Below are 20,113 nucleotides of genomic sequence, written 5' to 3'. Positions count from 1 at the left end.
GTAGAAAAATAATACAACAGTGCACAAAACCCACCAACTCTGCAAGATTTTTTTTCATTCTCCTTGAATTCTTGTTTCCTGAAATCACGAGGGGTTTATTTACAGTGGAAATAAATGGGCACCCATTTTGGTGACAGTGGAAATAGATCTGATGAGTCTAAATTTGAGTACAGCTGAAAACCCGATGAATAACTACAGGGATGAAGGAATTCCCTTTTTTGATTGTTGAGAAATGATCAGAAATATATTTTACCTAAAAGAAGAAAACAAACAAACAAACAAACAAAAACCAAAACAAACACCAAACGAAAAATAAATGAACTCCAGCTCCCAAAGATGCTCAGCCCAGGGAGGGACGGAGAGCGGCTCGTCCCACGCTTCCCGCTGGGGTGGGTGCACGTGGGTCCCGATGGGCAAGGCTCCGGGATGCGCCGGTTTCATCAAGCCATCCTGACACCTCCGCTCTTTGTTTCGGTCGGGTCCTGTGTTTTGTACGTCCCTGCTCGCCTCGCTGGCAGCCTTCAGTGCTGCCTTTATCTCCAGGGGCAAATCCATTCATATGATAACTCTATTCATACCCTGACAGTTTTTGATAGTTCATTCTCCTAACCCCAGCCGTGTTTGCATGACCAACACTCAAAATTATTCCTCTGTCACAGAGAAACAATTAACCCCTTCGGCCCTGGTAGTTGAAAAGTGAGCGGCGGGATCATGCAGTCGTTATTTCCTTCAAAAAGAAACAAAACAAAAAAACCCCAAACATGTCTCGCCCATGTAGATGTGTGCTACTTGGGGTCATAAATAACCACATAAAGGATGTAACTCCTTCATGGGTCAGGTCCAGCCACACCAATAAAGCTTAATGAGCTGAGTTTGGCCCAGGGATACCATCCAGAAAGGTATTCAACATTTATCTAAAGACATTGGTGAAGGCAGATCCATCCCTGCCCTTAATAATTTTTTCCAATGCTCATCAGCCTCAGCCTTGAAAAATTGGACCCCTCTTTTTCCTTAATACAAATTTGCCTGGTTTCACCTTCCAGCCATTTGTTCTTGTTAGGCTTTTCTTGCTAGATTAAAGACACCATATTTTTCTGCCGTGAAAGTACGCTGAGTGCAACCGGGTGCCTCGCACCCCTCATGGGCACAAGCAGATTGGGCTCTGCAGGTTCCCCTCACTCATGGTTTTTTTTCTTCCATCCCTGGTATTATGGTGGTGCCTGCGGTATCTTCTGCTCTATCTCCGTTTTCTCGTATTTAAAATGCTTTTACCATGTAAGTGAGCGGCAGCAGCGCTGGCTGCAGCTGGAGAGACCAGCTCCATCCCAGTATCAAGGGCACACACCAGTCACTGCATCCTTCCTTTTGTGCTAGGTACCTCCCATCCAATTTTAAAGGACTCTTGCGATATTTCATTACTGGTGGCATGAGATATTCAGCCTGTCCCCTCAAATGTTTTTAGTATTGGTATTTTTGTCTGGAAAGATGTTCCGTTTCAGAAAGCTATTTTTAAGAGGGCAAAGTAAGGCAAAAGCCTTTATAAGAAATTAACTTGCTTTAAAAATGTCACTGGGGTACAAACTGCTAAGCATGGTTTAGGGTGGCCAACTGGTGTGAGAGGAAAAGCCATCCTCGGAGAAATTAGGGAAAAGGCATCCGACAGCCTGAAAAACTGCATTCCAAAGCCCCTTCCGATAATCCAGATAAGCGAGCACATTTGCAAAGATCCACATTTCCCTAGTGAATCTTCCAGAGAGGATAAAGCTCAATTTTTTTGCCAGGACTACTGGGCTGCAGGGGTCAGTGGGAACGGCAGGGTGTCTTTTTTGGGGCACTGCAGGGCTCGTCCGGCCGACGGACTCGCAGACTCTGCCACGGGCACAGCTCTCCAGCGCCAAACCCACCAGAGTTGCTGTGGGTAGCACGGGGACTGGCTGGGAGCGACAGCGGGGAGTCAGGAGTTTGGGTAGGAAATCTGCAAAAATCCCAAACTGGCAGGAGATAACCGAGCAGGCAGGTGGGTTTAGGTGGGAAGTTGCATGCTCTGGGATAAGGACCTGAGATGGAGTTAGGGACTTCCCTGGTGTAAGCTTTGACTCCCCAAAAATGCAGCAGAAGTCAGAAACCTGGGCAGCTAAAGCTGAAAAAGCATTTGTGTCTATTCACGTTGTGTCCACTTTTGCTATAACCCAACACCCGTGAGAAAAGGAGTCAGGACTGGTGTGAGGACCCCGGCACAAACTCCTCTGGCGAGGGCTCCCATTTCTCTGATCTGTGCTCCGCAGGTTTTTCTTATCACAAGCAGAAAAGGCGTGTTCCGTGTTAGCAAAATCTCCTCTATAATTTTTAAAGACTGTCATGGTCGTGTGTTACTGGTAGCATGAAATATTCAGCCTGTCCCTGAAGCTGGGACTGCAGCTTGGTGGAAAATGGGACGTGTAGGTCCGAGTGCAGGTCCGTTAGGTGTTCTTCAGGCTTCTGGGTTTGGGGACACCGGTCAGGGCTGCAAGAAGTTGTCCTTCGGTGACGTGTGGCCTGAACAGATTAGTTCTCGCAGGGCTTTAGCCAAATGAGATGCCGAGAGGTTGCTGTGCGAGGCACGGGCTCCTCTCTGCTGATGGATGGGTCCATGTCGCCTTCCCATCCCTTAGGCTGGGGACGTTGTGATGGAAAGGACTCGTGTGACCCCCAGATGGCCAGACCTGGGGCCACCAGGTCTGCAAAGCCTTTCTCCAGGGCTGCAGGGACCCTTCAGCTCCCTTCGGTGCGCCCTGGTGCCTGTCCCCTCCCCAGCCTCGCCGCGGTCCTGCTCCTTCTCCTGCTCACACCGGGTATTTCCATGGAATATCTCGCCTCCCTGACCTTTCTCATCCTCCCGTCCCCAGAGCCTTCCCACCTCCTCCTCTGGCTTCTGCCCTGAATTACAACAAGCCCAACCACCCCTCGGGGCCCAAAATAACTCTTTCCCCACTGGCACGAGCCCCTGGACGAGGGGCCGTGGAAATGTGCTCCCCCCTCGGGGCTGGACCCATACAACCTGTCCTCAAGCCCTGGGACATCCCGTGGATTTTTAACGTTTCCAGCCGGTTACTTATCTTCTTTTATTTATCGTTTTACTTATCGTTTGCACGGTGCAGGGATGCACCCCGGTACCAGAACACCCTGCCCGGGTGGGTACCGTGTGTGCTTTAATTTGGGTCACCTAAACCTGCAGATTCACTTTGCCCTGGCTGTCCCACCGCACACGAGCATCAGGAGTCTCAAACCGAGCAGGAAGCACGAGCATTTTACATCTCTATTTTCTCACCTATATTTCCAAGAGAAAACACTTTTTGTTTTGGTTGTTTGGCTCTTGATGTGTGGGTTTTTTGTTTTTGTTTGGTTGTTTTTTTTCCTAGGAAAAAAAAATGCTGCCCTGTAATTTCAAGGGTTTTAGCCTTGGAAATACTTTATTCAGGGTGTTTTGTTTTGTTTTGTTTCATTTTTTACATTATTTCACGACACCTCGGTCTTACCACAGGTTATGCTCTTGCACTGCACATTATCTTACATGATATCATGCAGGGTCTGGAAGGATCAGGTTGATCATTTTATTTTTAAAACCTGAGCTGTGGCTTTTTGTTAGCACTGATTGAACAAACAAGCTTTCTTCCTACATCAAAGTATCTTCTGCTCGTGGTACCCTGAAAAGGGGTGACCCTCTGGGCAGTCCTTATGGGCATTGCCGCTCCTGATGCATTACAAAACGATATAAAATTAAATACAGAAAGTTCACAGCGACAATCCAGAGGTCTGAGAAGAAATCCTGAAATGGGAATTAGGGCACATCCAAAAAGCAGCACTGCTTTTCATGGCAATTGTTTGAAAACGGTTCATTTTTTAAATTATTAATTTTTTTTCCCAGCCTGATTCTGGTATTTCCAGAACTGTGGAAATCCCACGTTCCTGCTGGATATGGTGCCATCTTTTACATCCTACCCCCAGTGCTTTCCTCAGTTTCCTCTCTGGGCAGCCGAGGCCAGCGGGTGCTGATGCGAGCGTCACCCCTGCTGTGCCCTTAGTCCCTGCAGCCCCGTGGACAAGCAGCTGCTCGACAAAGCCTGCACGGGTCCCGCTGCGGCTGCGGCAGAATGATGGTGTGCAGCACCCTGCCGTCCTGCCCACCCTGCTGCCACCATGCCCACCCTGCCACCCTGCCCACCCCGCTGCCACCGTGCCCACCCTGCCACCACCGTACCACCTGCCTGCCACCATGCCCACCCCATCACCACCATGCCCACCCTGCCACCACCGTACCACCTGCCTGCCACCATGCCCACCCCATCACCACCATGCCCACCCTGCCACCACCGTACCACCTCCCTGCCACCACGCCCACCCCCACCACCACCGTGCCCACCCCACTGCCACTGTGCCCACACCGCCACCACTGTGCCCACCTCCCTACCACCGTGCCCACCCCCCCTGCCACCGTGCCCACCTCCCTACCACCATGCCCACCCTGCCACCGTGCCCACCCTGCCACCACCATGCCCACCTCCCTACCACCGTGCCCACCTCCTTGCCACTGTGCCCACCCTGCCACCACCGTGCCCACCCCACCACCACCATGCCCACCAGGCTCGGTGGGGCTCAGCCCCTGCGCACAGCTCCCCCATGGGCAGAGCTGACCTACCCGCTGGACTTGCTGCTCTGACTGCGAAGCCCCAAGGGCTGGCCGCGTGTGTTGGTGACTACATGACTCTTTTCCTTTCTTTAAAGATAAATATTGTCCCAGGGAGGGGGAAGCTGGAAGTAAAGCATGCCGGCCTGTCCCCCTGCCATGCTCCGAGGCCGGTAAGACACAGCTTTGTTGGTTGGCTTTGCCTCCCGATTCGGAAAGGTCGCAGCTGGCTATTCAGCGTGCCCCTGGATTAAACGGTGGGACACAAATAGCTGACCCACCCTGGCCCCACCTGCCCCTTCAAAGTCCTGTCTGAGCTTATGGGAAATGAATGCTGCTGGCCCTTGTTCCCCTCCTCTCAGGGAGCCTTTCCCTGCCCCTTTCCCATACCCCGACTTTCTCTTCCCGCTGCAGAGAGCCCTCCCCGTGTAGTTCCCCCACCGAGTGGGGCTGGGGCTGTGGGGCCAGCGTGGGGTGTGCAGACCCGCGGGTGGCTGCGGGGGCTGAGCCTGCCAGTCTTTGGGTAGCGGGGAGCAGGAGCGCCTAACCGTGCTGATAAGAGTTTAATTATCGATGCAAAAGGCGTTGTTGCATGGGGGGGAGCCTTGCTGTGAATCTTGGGAGGCCTTTGAAGTTGTGATGGAGAGGAACTGAAGCCCAAGGGAACAGGGCTGCTCCCACTGACCCTTCCTCCCCATGCCTGCGCTACAAAGCCCCTGCCTGGGAGGGAGACGGCAGAGTAATTAGAGTGAGGACTGCAGTGGGTTAACAATTAGCGAGGGTGCTCAGGGCCCTCTTTGGTCCCACACTGCTCTTCTAGAGGCTGGGGCTCAGTGCATCCCCCATTGTGTCACCCCCAGGCTTGTCCCGCTACCCCACCACGCACCCCTGGGTGGGCAGAGGGTCCCCAGGCTCCCCTGGGCTGGGCAGCTGTGGCTGCCGTGGGACCCTTCCTGAGCCCGGCATGCTTAGATGTGGGACCCCCCAGCGCCTGCGCCTGTTAGGGTTGTAATACAGCCCTGTGGGAGCCGCCGCCACACACGCAAGTGCTGGGAAAGGTTTCTGAGCACTTGCTCCCTATAGGTATAGGTATAAGGCAAGAGATATATGGACCCGGCAAAACACACAGCCTCTGGATGTGAGTCCCTGCCTCGGCTTCCTCACTCATCCCAAATGGCGTTTAGAATTTGGTAGATCTGGGTACAGGTATGAGTACGGATAGGGCTACAGATACAGATGTGCATACAAAAATAAAGTGGCAGGTATAAATAAATTATACATCATATACATACATGTATACCTGGTCTTTGACTCCTGCGTAATTTGCACCTATGAGATTGCAATGTGCACTACTCGCGCGACGTTAGAGGATGCAACTTTAGAAAGGAGCAAGTAGGTCTGCCTTGCGTGAGACTCTGTCTCAAGACCCCGGTTGGTGCTGGGGAAGCGACCTGCTTGCTCCTAGGTGCTTCCATTTGAACGGGCAATCAGGCTTGACAGCTTTTCCACCAGTGCAAGAATTTCCCCTGACACCTCCTGGTGTTTTGGCTCAATACGCCGAGTCAAGGCCAAGGCACAGAATAGGGAAAATACAAAATGGTGCTCAGGAAAACAAAATGGAGCTCGCTGTTTGAGACTGATATGTGCAGACAGTCCATAACATCAAACAGAATTGCCCAGCTGTAGGAGAGAGGTCTCCCAAACCGGCACATTTTCTGAGAAACGTTTCAGCTGAAAAGGGTCCTTTGTGGCGGCCTCACTCACCCTCCGGCATCAAGGGCGGGCTGTTTCTGAGCATCGCCTCCAGAGATGCAGCTGGAAGATCACCTGCGAGGGGCTGGATGGGGCAGTTGTTGCATGCGATGCGGCGGGTTCCCTTTGGTGTTCATCTGTAGCCTCCCGCTGAAATGGACAGTTTGGGTTTTGGGAGAGCGTGGGTCTCCCCACATCCCAGCACAGCCTGTCATGGTGCTGCTGGGTGGATGCTCATAGCCACAGATGTGCGCTATACCATGAGTTAATGCAGGAGCTCTTGGACATGCAATGCCTCTGTGTTTGTGCAATGCCCGCTGCAGTGGGCTTAATGCATAGGACTCCAATGCACTTGGCTGAAACGCTTGTTAAGGAATCAAAGAAATAACTTAGCTCTTTTCCTTCAAAGAGGTTCAAGCGATCTGCTCCACGGGCGTGTTGCAGGGAATGCAAGCTTGTTTGTGCACCAAAGCACCCGCAAGGAGACGGCTCCATCATCTGTACCAGGTTGGGTGACAACCATATGGTCCACGTGGTGGGATGGGGCGTCGCAAGCTGGCTCCAGGTCCCACACGCCGCTGTGCAGAGAAGCCTGGGGCACGTCCCACCATGCCTGCTCCGATCTCAGCATCATTCCCCACGGCGTGATGCTGTGGCTGGACCCCAGTCTGTTGCAGGCTCCTCATGCTGCTTGGAGAGCAGCGAGAGGCAGCCACATCCATCGCTGAGCATCTCAGCGTGGGAAAGAGGGTGCACAGACCACGGCGGGGGGGACAGAGGGTCTGCGAAAGCGGTTCCCTCCCCGCAGCCTGCCTGCTGAGGGTCACTGCGACTGTGCTCCTGCACTGTGAGCAGGGAAACTCCCGAGCCCGGGTTCCTGCTGGGCGAATTACCCAGGGAAAATAGGCAGAAAATCTTCAGATTAAGAATAACAAATAAAAATGGATTTGAGATCTCCGAGGTAATTACTCCGTGCTGAGGGCAAGGGGCCTCTTTAGCAGTGGGAGCAGCGCCATGCGGGGAGTGGAGGGGCTCGGCCTGCTGTTGGGCCAATGGAGTCACACAAGAAACCCTGGAAATTCTTTCAAATTGTTCTGCTAACATTAATAAATGCCTCAAAAGCTCCTAATCTGCTCTGTCAGGAGCATGACGTCCGGGTGTTTCACAGCCAGCTCACGTCTCTGCTCTTCTCTCCCCCCCCCTTCTCCTTCCCTGCTTGGTAATAGTAAATGAAAGTGGCACCCATTCCCCCGGCTGCTGGGACCAGCGTCACACTGAGCCCAGCCTCTACCAGGGCTGGGGCTGCTGTCCCAACGTGCCCCATCCCCACCGCGACAAGCTGGTGCCTTGCACCGAGACCACCATCCCCCCAGAGCCCAGGGACCAGCCGTGACCTGGTGCTGCAGCAGGGATGCGGTGCCCAGTTGCCTCGAGGTCCAGTTTGATGCTGCTTGAGGGTGAGGATGGGCAGCCAGCACGGATGAGGCATCCGGAGCAGGATCAACCTTACTGGGTAGCTGCAGGGCAAAGAGCACTGGGCAAAGCTGGAGGCACTGGAGGTCCCTGAGGGAGCCTGGTGCTGATGAGGGGTGACGAGGCATGGGCACCCTGGTGTTGGTGGCACGACGAGGTGAGGGCACCCTGCCAGCACCCTCTCCCAGGCCTCCACCCCCCGGCTCTGTACCCTGGAGCTGGGGCTTGGGCTCCTTCCCCAGGTGCTGAGCAAGTCGGGGGGTTATAAGGGTGGTGGCAAGGCTCTCCTCTGCCTGGTGCTGCAGCGTCCAGCGTGGGGCTGACGGCAGTAGGTGACACCCAGGGGCAGATCACCCTTTGCACGCAGCAATGCTGTGGCATCCCGCTGCCCCCATTCCACTGCTGACACTGCACAGGTTTCTGTGGGAAGCTCCTGAGTACATTCAAAGGTGTCCTCATCTCTCCCCCCACAGAAGCTGCTCCCCTCTCCTCGCAGATTTGCCCGTGTCTCCTCGTTAAGCTGGGCTCCCAGTGGTGGCAGGGCTTCTGAAGGGCTGGCTTTGATGGGTCTCCCCACGCAGCTGGTCCCCTGTGGTCTGGCCTGTCCAGTGGGGTGTCAGCCAGGACCGTGGGGGGTCACTTTGTGCTGGAGCTGGGCACCATGGTGCATAATTACAGTGGCTGCTGGAGTGCGGACTTTAAACTGGTGGTGCTGGGAGGGAAATGAGCCTAAAGGGCTCTGCAAAGCCTCTGGAGCAGAAGTGTCCAGGCAAGAAATGATGCTCCCATTGCATTGGTGTGGGCACAGGGTGGGACTGCCGGACAACCTGATGTTTGGAGTTTGTTTCCCCAGCTCTCCCTTGCTTTGCATCCCTCTGACCTGCTCTGCATCCCCTCTGACCTGCTGTTGGCAGCCCCCTCTCCTCCAAGAGGATGCATTGCTCTAAGCCCTATGGCCAGAACTGATACAGCCCCACCCCAACTCTACCCCAAACCAACAGCTCGGGGGAGCATCATTTGTTGCCATCCCCTTGCTCCGTATCTGCCTCAGCTGCAGCCAGGCAGGTCCCTGGCAGTAGCCCTATGGATCGATGGGTGCATGGGACAATCAAGCGAGCAGGGTACAAGGAAGGGTCATTTGTGGGAGCTCAGTTCCTCACCCCTTGGGGATGGGGAGAAAGCTTTCTAATGCAGCATTTTGCTCCTGTGTTTTACAGTGAACTTGCTAGACACATCAACGATCCCTGGGGACTGGGGCTGGATGACGTATCCCTCACACGGGGTAAGTATGAAGTTGACACATGGGGGACCCCAGTGGGACGGGTCACCATGGATACCTGCGGGGAGGGTGGATGGACATCTCAGCCCCAGGCTGGTGCCTTGGTCAGTGCTGATGGGGCAAGAAGCCCACGTCTGTTGGGAAAATACTAATCTGAAAGGCTAGCAGTGGGAAAGTGGCATTTGGAAATGCCGTTTAACTCTCCATGTCCCCTGGGAGGGACCAAGTTGTCACCAGGTCCCGAGCTTTGAGGGAGCTCAGGAGCTGGGTGGCCCCCACGAGCACTCACAGAGAAGCATCTCATTCCTTGCTGCACCAGGGAAGCATCAGGAGGAACAGCTCAAAATAACGGGGAAGCTCTCAACCACCTGTAATCAGAGGAGCTGGCTGTGGGAACTGGGCAAGAGGGGCAGGGAAGTATCCCTTCTGGCTGGTTCCTTACGGGGAGTGGGGATGCAATGTGACCAGGAGGGGTGTAGGGGAGGTGACCCCCATGTGAGCCTGCCATCTCTACTGGCTGCATCCTCCCTTCACTTGCATTTCCATGTCTAGGTTTTCCTACCACAGCAGCTTTCTGGAAATTGTGAGTTTCGGATGGCAGGGGGGACCTGGCTGGAAGGATTTTGCTCATTCCTTTAGTGAACAGAAACAATCCCATAAATACACACAGGGCCAACTGCAGGGCACAGTGGGGCTTGCTGCATGCACAGAACGTGCAAAACTGGGGTGCCTACCTGGCTTCTGCTGCTGGGTTGATTTTTCATGTCCACTCTTTTTCATCCCCTCTCGGAACTAAACGGTCCTAATCTTTTCAATTCTGCCTCCTACAGAAATCTTCCCAGGCCTCTAATCATTTTCATTGATCTGTTGCTTGAGACTTTCAGTCGCCGCGCTGTTTGAGCAGGCGTGATCAGAACCGTGAATTCCTAACAATAACAATGATCGGATTTATAGCAGGCATTATCATATATGTAAATATATTAGAACATTAATTCGGGTCTAATTTTAGCAGTTAACTATTGCAATGATGACAACTGTGGAAATGTAATGGATTGAGAGGTACAAGGTTGGAGGGGACCACAGAACTGATGTGATGTGATCTGCAAAAATACGGGCCTTCAGACCTGTTAATTCACTCATCTCAGAAAAGCCCATCTTTTAGGGGAAAAAAATAAATTGACTACAAAATTGCCAGTGGTGGCAAACCCTCCAGATCCTGTAGCAACGTCATTAACAGGTCCTTGTTAAAAGCCCATCATTACATGGGTTTGCCCACACATATTAGTGATGTTTATTAAGAATAGTCAATGCTAGATGCCAAAAAAAGAAAAAACAAAGAGACTTGTATGACGCCTAACGCCAAAACCACCTCCTGGACATGCTGCTGTGTCCTACAAGACCTAAGTAAGTCAGGTCACCACTCCTCACTTACCCCGTGCTTTTACTCTGCTCGTGGCCTTGTTACCCAGAGGATAATCACACAGCTGTGTGAAAACAGTCTTGAACGCCTTCAAGGAGGGTGCCTGGGTTTTGATGCGACATTCTTGCACAAACAACTTTGCATATCTTTTTCCAGCTGGAGGTTTTAATGGCTCCTCTGAACACTTGTCTGGACTGTGGTTCTTCCTCCATGGGCCACTGCACCACATCAACGTGAAAGAGCATCTCATTCCTTTACCCTCCTGCTGGTTCTGCAGCTCCAGGTGTTTTTGGAGTAGCAAATTTGCACTTGGATCCAGCTGCCAGCAGCAGAAAGGAGATGGGATACGGGGCTGTGGTGTCTCAGCGAAGCTGCTGTGCAGTACTCATTTGCAGCGCCAATGATTTGTAATGATTGCTGCAGCCCCTGCAGCAGGGGTCAGATCCAGGTGGGAGGCATGCTGGCTGCTCCACAGGCTTGGTAGCTGGGCTCCACGTGGCTCCCAGCCTGCTACGATCTCTGCTTTAGGAAAGGGACTGAGTTTGCTGGTCACCACCTTGGGAGTGCTGCTGGTGTTGCTGGAACTGTCCCAGCCCACCAGCATGCCGTGACTCTGACAGCCCTGGGATGGTGTAGGAAGGAGGTGGTGTACTGTGAAGCTAGATTTTATATGAGGTCCCTATTTTTGCTGCCATTTCCTTAATTCAGACACTCCTGCTGGAAAAAAAGGTGGCAGTGCCCCCCCCTCCCTGTGCTATCCCCCCAGGCTGCCCTGCCTGAGCCATGGCTGGAGCGCGCACTGGGTGCTGGAGGGTGCAGGATTTCCCCACAGCATCTCTGTTCTGTCCACAGACAGACTGATCCATTGCAGCATCCTCCTGCCAAGGGCCAGTGCTGCTGCCCCTGGCTCCCCAGCTGAAGAGATGTTTGGTTTTGCTTTACCTGCTTCTCCTGTGTGAGCCCAGGGCCACCGCATGGGTGACATCGGGGAGCGGGGGTGGCTCTGGCTGTGTCTTTGCATGGCAACAAACACCACTGAGCCCCAGGCCCCAGCCCGAGGAGCTTAAGAAGGAGACTGGTGTCCTCTAGCTCGGTCCCTAGTGCCCTACAGCTTGCTTTTCCAGCACCTGCAGGTCCTGTCCCACCTCCCTGGGGCTCCTGGGAATGCCAGAGCTGGGAGCAGTGTCCTCTTCTGGACTGGGAGATCCCAGAGCTGCCCACACAGTCAGGGCAATAATCCAAAGAATCAGCAGTGCAAAACTGGAAGGCTACCGCTTGCAAAAGCCTGATGTTTTCATCACACCTGTGGGCAAGGTGAACTTGCCTCACAGGACGGGTTTTTTCCTTCTCTGTGTTCGCTGTGGCCAGCAAGAGCAGGAGCAGGGAGCAATGGGCACAGCACCATCGCCCTGGGGAGTGACAAGCCATCAGGGAGGCAAGCGTGGCCTGTTTTGACATTTCCTCTTGCTAGACAATTAACTGAGGGGTAATTGGCTGTAATTGCCGCTCAGGGGTTTAATTGCATCCCCCCCTCACCTCCACCCCGGAGACACGTGCAGGAAGCAAAGGGTCACTGGGAGCATTCCTGTCCCGCAGGCTGCGGCTCCTCTCAATTATAACTTCAAAGGGCTCCCAGGAGCTTTGCAGCTCACTGCAGCCCCCGAACAATTCCCTCTGCATTGAAAATTAAACTCTTATCAGTGCCGTCAAAGAGGCTGCCCCTTCCCCTTCTGTGCCTCTGGTTTCCCAGCTTTTCCCAGCAAAATGCCCCAGTGCCCCAGTGCCCTTCCCTCCCCTCTCCTCGCTTGGCAAGTCACCCTCTGGATCAGAGGGAGCCTGATCGGCCCCTTTGCAAATTGCTTTTCTACTGCCTAATTAAAACGCTGATGAGATAAGTCAACATATTATTAATAATTATTGTATCGTCTACTTTGATTTACAAAGTCAAACAGGAAATGATTTTGTTCAGACACAGGGTATCTAAGGAGCTTGAATGCTGCCTTGCAAAAGCTAATTATAAGGGGAGCACCTTGAGTGCTGGAGAAAGGCCCCCTGTGCTGCCCAGGACCACCCTGTCTGCTCCCCCACCAGCATCTCTGTGGTCTGGCCCCACAGCATCCCCCTTGCTGCCCAGGCTGGGGGTCAGCCCAGGGGGCTGGTGGGCACCTACCACCCAGGCAGCTGTCCCAATGCCTGGCATGCTCCGTGTTGACTCTGCTGGTGGGAGCAGCAGAAAAGACCTTCCGAGGTGGTTTGCACCTCCCCATCCCTGCCCCTCCGCTCCTGGGAGAGGGACGGATCCTGAGGCCCCTGGGCACGATTAGCCAAGAGTTCTCTTCCCTCGTTCTGCAGCAGCTCAGAGGTAAAACTGGCAGAAAGACACCAGATTTGCTTGAACAACCAGCTGAGAGCACAGACAACACTTTTCTGCCTGTGGGATGGTCCCTCAGCAGTTTGTGCATCAGGGGTGGGGAGTTCATGCTGCTGTGAGGATGCTACAGTAAATGCGCCAGGACCGTACTGTGTGCAGAGCAAAGCTCACGCACTGGGGGACATTTTCTGCCTGGTCCTGCCACCGACAGTCAGTTCACGGCTTGGAGGAGCCCTGACTTACACGCCAGCCCTGTTACAAAGCAGGGTCTCCCTTTGCTCCAAGCCCACCCTGCAAAAACCCTGTCTCCAGTCTGGCTGCGCTGCTTACTTGCCATTTCAGCTCCCCTCAGGGTTGTGTCTTTCTCCTCAGACCACCAAAAGCTATTAGGGCTCTCCCACCTGCTCAGGCTATGTCTCCTGCCCTCCGTCACTTTGATGTCCTTTTGCGGTTTCTTGGGTTTCTTTTCCAATACGGAGCCTCTGCTTGGATCCAGGAATACCAGCAAGTTACAGGGCAAGCTGTGGTGAAATTCATTTTCTTTGGGAAAAAAAAAAAAAAAAAAAAAAGAAAAAAAAAAGAAGATGAGTTGGAATAGAACATTGGAAAATAAAGATTTAGACTAGTAATTGAGATAAAAGCTCATCTCCCAGTGCTTGTTCAGTAAATGCTGGGTTATTGCTAATTCCCCAGACGCTGGTCACTACCAGGAGTTAATCACCTGCAGTGAAGCTCAGGGTAGTTAACTGCCTGACAAATCCCTCCTTAGCCACAGCAGCGACTGATTTCATGGGGATTATCTCCATTAACACCTCCCATCTAATGATTTATAGCTGCAATAAAGCCCTTCCCATTTTTTTTTTTTTTTTTTTTTTTTTTTCCCCCCCCCCTCCTCTCCCAGTGCCAGTGGTGTGAGGGGCCCAGAGGCTCCCAGGGAGGTGCCATAGCCTTGTGCTTGGGAGGGAGGGAGGAAGGAAAGTGCTGGATGTCTCGGCAGCAGGAAAAGCTTTGCCATGCCAGGCAGACCTGGCATCCCTCCTGGAAGCCATCCCAGGACTGGGGTAACCTGTCACTTGGCTCCCTCCATGGGTACCACAAGGGTGGTGGGAGGCTGAGCTTCTGTTCCAGAGGGTGGTCTCTCCTTTCGTGTGCATCCCCTCCACTCCTCCTCCTCCTCCTCCTCCTCCTCCTCCTCCTCCTCCTCCTCCTCCTCCTCCTCCTCCTCCTCCTCCTCCTTCTCCCCACTCTGCTGCACCACACAGGCCCTGGGAGACTTCTAAGACCTTGCTCAGCCGCCCAGATATCTGGTGTTTGCATCTTTCGCCTTTCATAATCTGGCATTATTTTTTTTTATAACTGGTGTTGACTTTAATTTAAACTCTTAGGCAAACCCCTGAATACAGATGCAATCATGTGTGCCCCCCCCCCCCCCCCCCATCAATGCGTGCGCTCACCACATTAATTATGATGTCCTCATTTCTGTCTCGCTAGGGGATCTTATCACAATGATGGGGGCCGGGCTGAGCTTTGTTTAATGAAAGCCTCTTCAAACTGTTAGCCAAGAGCAGGGATGCCAGGGGGCTGGGTGCATGCACAGTGCCTGCGCTCTGGAACCGGTGGTACCCAGCGTCAGGGGTTCCTCTCCCTGGCCTTAAATGCCTGTAATGAAGAAAGACCCTTCCAATCATAGGGATTCCTGAAATGGGTTGCTCCAGCCCCGATGCCCAGGAGATCCTGGGACCTGGCAAAGCTTGTGGAAACCTGTGTTGCCTGGTGGGACTCTGGGAAGATGCACTTGTGGCATCTAAGCCACCACTTCAGTTGGCCTGCCTGCCCTCCATGCATTTCCATCCACGGAAGAGTGCTTGCCCCGTTAGGCCAGTGGAACACGTGGTGTTTTGGGCCAGTCTCAGACTGGGATCCCAAGGCACTGCGTGCAACCTTGGGAAAGAGCTGGCAGTCCAGTTGCTGTGCAGAAAAGCAGCAAGTTTGAAAGAGTGATGATGCAAATGCAAACCCTCCGAGTCTTCCCCTGTGGTTGATGCTGACCACTGCTGGTGCTTGGAGATGGGTATTTAGCTCTGCTGTCTGCCAGCGGTGAGGATGCTGCCAGCTCTGGCAGCACCACAGTGGCAAGGGGACACTGCTGTTGAGAGCACAGTCACCTCTGCCAGATTTGGGAGAGAAGCGAAAGTCTGGAGGACACTAGCTAGAGGTCAAGGCATTTTGGTGCACACAATAACCTCGTATTTCCCTTGCTGGGCACTCCTAGAGAGCCAGGGATGTTGCAGAGGGGACCTGGCACTGCAGGGAGCATCCCCACTATGCATCCCGCAGCTCTGCCCTCACCTCGCATCTCCTCCCATGCACGGCTCTGCCTCACTTCCCCCCAGGGAACTCAGCAGGGAAAAAGACAGGAAACAGATGTTGTGTTAATTTGTGCTCGATTAATTTCTACAATGACTTCCACCCCCTCTGCAGCACGGGACAAGAGGCAGGAGTGTATCCTGTGTGTCAGCACTTTCTGTGGGCTCACCTCTGTGGTTGGGGAAACTGAGGCATGAGAGGAGTACCACCGCTTGGCCCTCCAGCAAAGCACACAGGTAGCCTGGCCCCTTCCCACGTTGACCACCTGAGTGCTGGGGAGAAGAGCAGGTCTTCAGTGATCCTAGGACAGACATGGACATTTCTAGCATTCAGAAGAACCAGAATTATTTTTCTCTCCTGGCAGTGGCTTGACTTTCACACCCTTCACCAGCGTATTCCCCTCTGAGCTTTCACTGATGTTTGCACCTGGACCTGCTGCCTTTTCCAGGTCGCTTTAAGCTCTTTAGGAGTGAGAAGCAGAGTTTTCTCCTAAGCAGGATTCTGGGGGAGTTTTGAAGATGTATGGCACTGAAATGACTTCTAGCACTAGAAGTACAGCAGCACCTCCTCCGCAGGGCTGCAGGTCGGGGAGGTTAAATGAGGAAGAACTTTCCCATCTGAGAGGGGAGAAGGGAGCGGGCTGTCTTACAGGTATCACTGATAACCTCTTGCCAATATCTCCCTTGTTATCCACTGATAACCCAGAACTTGCCAATGTTCTGGAGGTGTGATGCCCTCCCTTAGCTGTGTCCTGCCCTTGCAGTGCTGGCAGCCCTATAGCAAGGCTGTGGGGTGCCTGTCCCAGGAGATCTGTATCCTCGCCAGCTCCCACAGTCACTGGGGTGAAGTCCTCAGGCTCACCCCCTCCGAGATGAGTATCAGGCTCCTCTCTGGGATGGTGTTGGTTTTGTGTCCGTAATGGAACACAGGTCACCACTCGCACAAGAAAACACCATTTTTGTCCTGTCAGAGCAAGCCCAGAGGTTTATTTTAATGCACTTGCAATGCTGCTTAAAAGATTTGTTTTCCTGCTCTGTGCACTGCTGCTGGAGCTTTTCTTGGCTCCCCCAGCCCCCCCAGACAGCACACAGACTGGCAGGGCACATGGGGTGCCATGGTGGGGGGTGCTCCCTGTCAGCTGCCTTTGGGGGTGCGCTGAGGCTGTGTGGGGTGATGGTTTGGTAGGCAGAGCAACAAGTGCCGCAGGGGTGCCAGTACCTGCCCAGCTTCTGCAGGGTTGTGTCTGTAGACTGGGGCATGATGGTGGTGGGACTCAAGCATCTTCAAAGCCTGTTGCTACATCCAGGGAGAAGTCAGAAGATTTGAAGTCCTCTGCATCTCTTCCTCCTCCTCCTTCTCCCATAAGAATAATTCAGGGGTCCCAACCCGTCCATGGGAGATGTGATTGGGGTGCCTGGTTTGGACAGGAATGTGAGCTGAAGAGGTGGTGGGAAGCCTCCAGAGAAGAGAAGGTCTGTGGGTCCTGGTGAGGGGTTGGTGAGGGTGGAGAGGGAGCCATGTGAAGCAAAGGAGAGCCCGCAGAAGTGTCCTGTAGCCCTCAACAGCTCTGCTCAACCTGTCCCTCAGCTATGGAGCTCATTTGTACGCAGAATCTCACTACTCCTCACTTCTCAGCAGTTACACCCGCTAAGCACCCCTCTCCTAGATGACACAAGTGTCCCTGCCCCTCTAAACTCACTCAGACCCCTCCACTGCAATCGTGCTTGCTGCAACCTGCTTTTGTGCAGCATCTGCTCCCCAAGCTCACCCTGCTGCCACTGCTACACTGAATTTTAACCCCAGAGTTGCCAAGCTTTAAGCCCCTGGGGTCCTAGAGCCACCCCCCTCCCCCACTCCAGCCTCTCAGCTCACACTGAGGGCTCACACTGAGGAATCACACTGACACCACCTTGCCTGGGAAGAAGGGGGCTCTGAGCCCCTGTGGATCCCCGAAGTCCCGTGTTCACTGCATGCTTCCCCTTCACCCCGCGGCAGGCACCCTGAAACTCCTTCTCCAGCTGGGAAGTGGCCTGTGGAGATGGAATGAGCCAGAAGAGATGTGGGGGAGCAGCAGGCAGGTGCCTTCCTGCTGCTGCTGTGAATGGTGGGTTGAGCACCAAGAGAAGGGATGTGCACGTGTGGTCTGGAGGGTTTGGAGCCTTCCCAAACACCCACTGCCCCCAGCTTCTGCCATCAGATCAGAGTTGTGCAAGCAATCCCATCCACAGACAGGGGTGGGCTTCACCCAGCTCTGCATCAGGGTGGGCTGTGAGAATTACTGCCCAAATTAGTGCTGGGTAAAGTCTATTCATCCTCATTTTGCTTTGGCCAGTAGCAGCAGCAATCTCTCATCCAGATGCAGCTGCTGGAGCAGAGGGAGTTGATCACGGGGTGGGTGATAGCCCAGACTCCTGCATGTCCTGCCCTTGCCAGGCTTTCGGGGACATCTGGAATGACCTGTTCTCTCTCTGTCCCGCAGTGGGATTCAATCAATGAAATGGATGAGTTTTTCAGCCCCATCCACACCTACCAGGTCTGTAATGTCATGACCCCCAACCAGAACAACTGGCTACGGACCAACTGGGTTCAACGGGATGGCGCGCGGCGGGTCTATGCAGAGATTAAATTCACACTGCGGGACTGTAACAGCATGCCGGGCGTGCTGGGCACCTGCAAGGAGACTTTCAACCTCTACTACCTGGAGTCCGACCGGGACCTGGGCACCAGCACCCGGGAGAGCCAGTTTATGAAGATCGACACCATCGCAGCTGATGAGAGCTTCACCAACGTGGACCTGGGGGTGAGGCGCCTGAAGCTGAACACGGAGGTGCGGGGCGTGGGACCACTGAGCAAGAGGGGTTTCTACTTGGCCTTCCAGGACATAGGCGCTTGCATCGCCATCGTTTCCGTGCGGGTCTACTACAAGAAGTGCCCGGCGATGGTGAGGAATTTAGCATCCTTCTCCGAGGCTGTGACTGGGGCAGACTCATCCTCCTTGGTGGAAGTGCGGGGAGAGTGCGTGGGCCATTCGGAGGAGAGGGACACCCCCAAAATGTACTGCAGTGCCGAGGGAGAATGGCTGGTGCCCATTGGGAAGTGCGTGTGCAGTGCTGGCTATGAAGAGCAGCGGGATTCCTGCATGGGTGAGTCCCTGCTTCTTAATGGCGGTGCCTGCAAGGGGCTCTCGCCTCTTTGGGGAAGTGCTGAGGACAGAAACCTGCTCACAAGACAGAAGCCTGGCCTCTGTGGAGGCCAAGGGCTGCCCAAACCTTTGCTGGATGGCTTCATGCTTCCAAAATGTGCCACTGGTACCACCAGCAAGCCCTTTGGGCACTCCTGTGAGCCTGGTTGTGACAGGTCTTGGTGCACAGGGCATGGCTTTGCGATGGGGGCTGGCACGGGGACAAGGACTGCCCTGGCTCCATCTTCCCCTACCGTGGAGTGCGTGGCCCAGAGGTCCCAGACCAGTGCCCCCAGCAGCTCTGGCTCGTGCTGAGTCCCAAACCAGTGCCCCCAGCAGCTCTGGCTGGTGCTGAGATCCCTGCTGGTGCACTCCAGCAAAGCACAGCTCAGCCTCTCCAACATGCCCCGCCGCTCGCTTCCCTTTGGCAGGGGATTTTGAAAGCCAGGAAAGCAAAAAGAAAAAAACACCGAGCTTTTACAAAACAAGGTTATTGTGTCCATCCATCACCCCTCCCTGGGGCTGCTGCAGAGCACTGTCATCTGGGGGTCCAGAGAGCCTTCCTGGGGGTCCTCTGTGCCACTGGGCAGGCTTCAAGCTGCTGACTGTACAAACTGTGATAAGGAAGCGGGGTGACCAGCAGCAGCCACGCACCAGGTACAGGGATGTGTGTGTACAGAGCACAGCGCTCGGGGCTCCCCGTGAGAGCCCTCCAGGCAGATTTGTTTGCTCTTGGTTTCTTTATGGGACGTGTTTAGGGGAGCAGCACAAATAAGAGTGCGGGGCCTTTGTTTGAGTTTGTCTCTCTCAAGCGGAGCATTTGTCTTAGGGAGACTTAACGCAAGGTTAGGACGTCCAACGCCAGACTGGAACGGATCCAGGTGCTGCTGGGACCAGCACCGGCCCCAGCGGGTCCCCAGCTACACAGAGTGGGAAGGACAGGCAGAATAAATGCTTCTATCCGCAACTCCTTCTGTCTGTGCCCATTGATTTGAAAGTCAACCTGGGATGGATCTGATAATTTAGAAAGGGTTGTCTTCTCCCACGCTAAAGAGTGGCTGCAAAGCGTGCATGGGGCCAGCCATGTGCTGCCGTGGGAGGGGGCACTAGTATGGGTCCCAGCCCCATGACTGCAGGGAGGTTTGGTTCAAAAGGGCCAAACACCCCCTCCCCATATTCCCCTCCTGCAGTCCCATGCAGCAGACTCTGCCCCAGGGCATCACCACCCTAAAGCTTGAAGGCTGAGGGAAGCCCTGGCATCGGCGTTGTGCTCAGCCTGCCTCATTTTCCTGTGCTCCCTTGGACGTGTGTCTCTCTCCTGGGAACAAAGCTGTGGAAAAGCTCCTTCTCTGCCCTCCTGCCCTTTCCTGGTGGGATTTCCCCTGTCCATAGGCCGGGCATAGGAGGAAGCACGGTCCAGCCTGCCTCCCCAGCTGGGGGACACACAGGCAGAAGCTGGACCTTCTGCATGCAGCTGCACTCAGGTCCACGCTGCTCAACCAGCGATGCTCCTGGTGAAGCTCTCTGGGGCTTGTGTCATCACAGGACAGAAATGTCACCGGCCTTTCATGGACCTCAGAGTCATCTTGCCCTCCTGCCTCCCCCAT

At 54.2% G+C, this 20,113-nt stretch overlaps 1 protein-coding gene across 1 annotated transcript in view; it reads left to right on the top strand.

The window, feature by feature from the left end:
• Positions 1-20,113, top strand: part of EPHA8 (EPH receptor A8) — a 51,625-nt gene that overhangs the window by 3,957 nt on the left and 27,555 nt on the right. Inside the window, exons 2-3 of the mRNA XM_013299581.3 lie at positions 9,106-9,170; positions 17,805-18,468. Coding sequence (XP_013155035.2) covers positions 9,106-9,170; positions 17,805-18,468 — 729 coding nt within the window. The remainder of the gene's footprint in view (positions 1-9,105; positions 9,171-17,804; positions 18,469-20,113) is intronic.

This window comes from Falco peregrinus, chromosome 3 (genome assembly GCF_023634155.1).
Source record: "Falco peregrinus isolate bFalPer1 chromosome 3, bFalPer1.pri, whole genome shotgun sequence".
NCBI lineage: Eukaryota > Metazoa > Chordata > Aves > Falconiformes > Falconidae > Falco > Falco peregrinus.
Note: the sequence above shows the minus strand (reverse complement) of the source record. Positions and strands in the feature narration are given on the sequence as shown.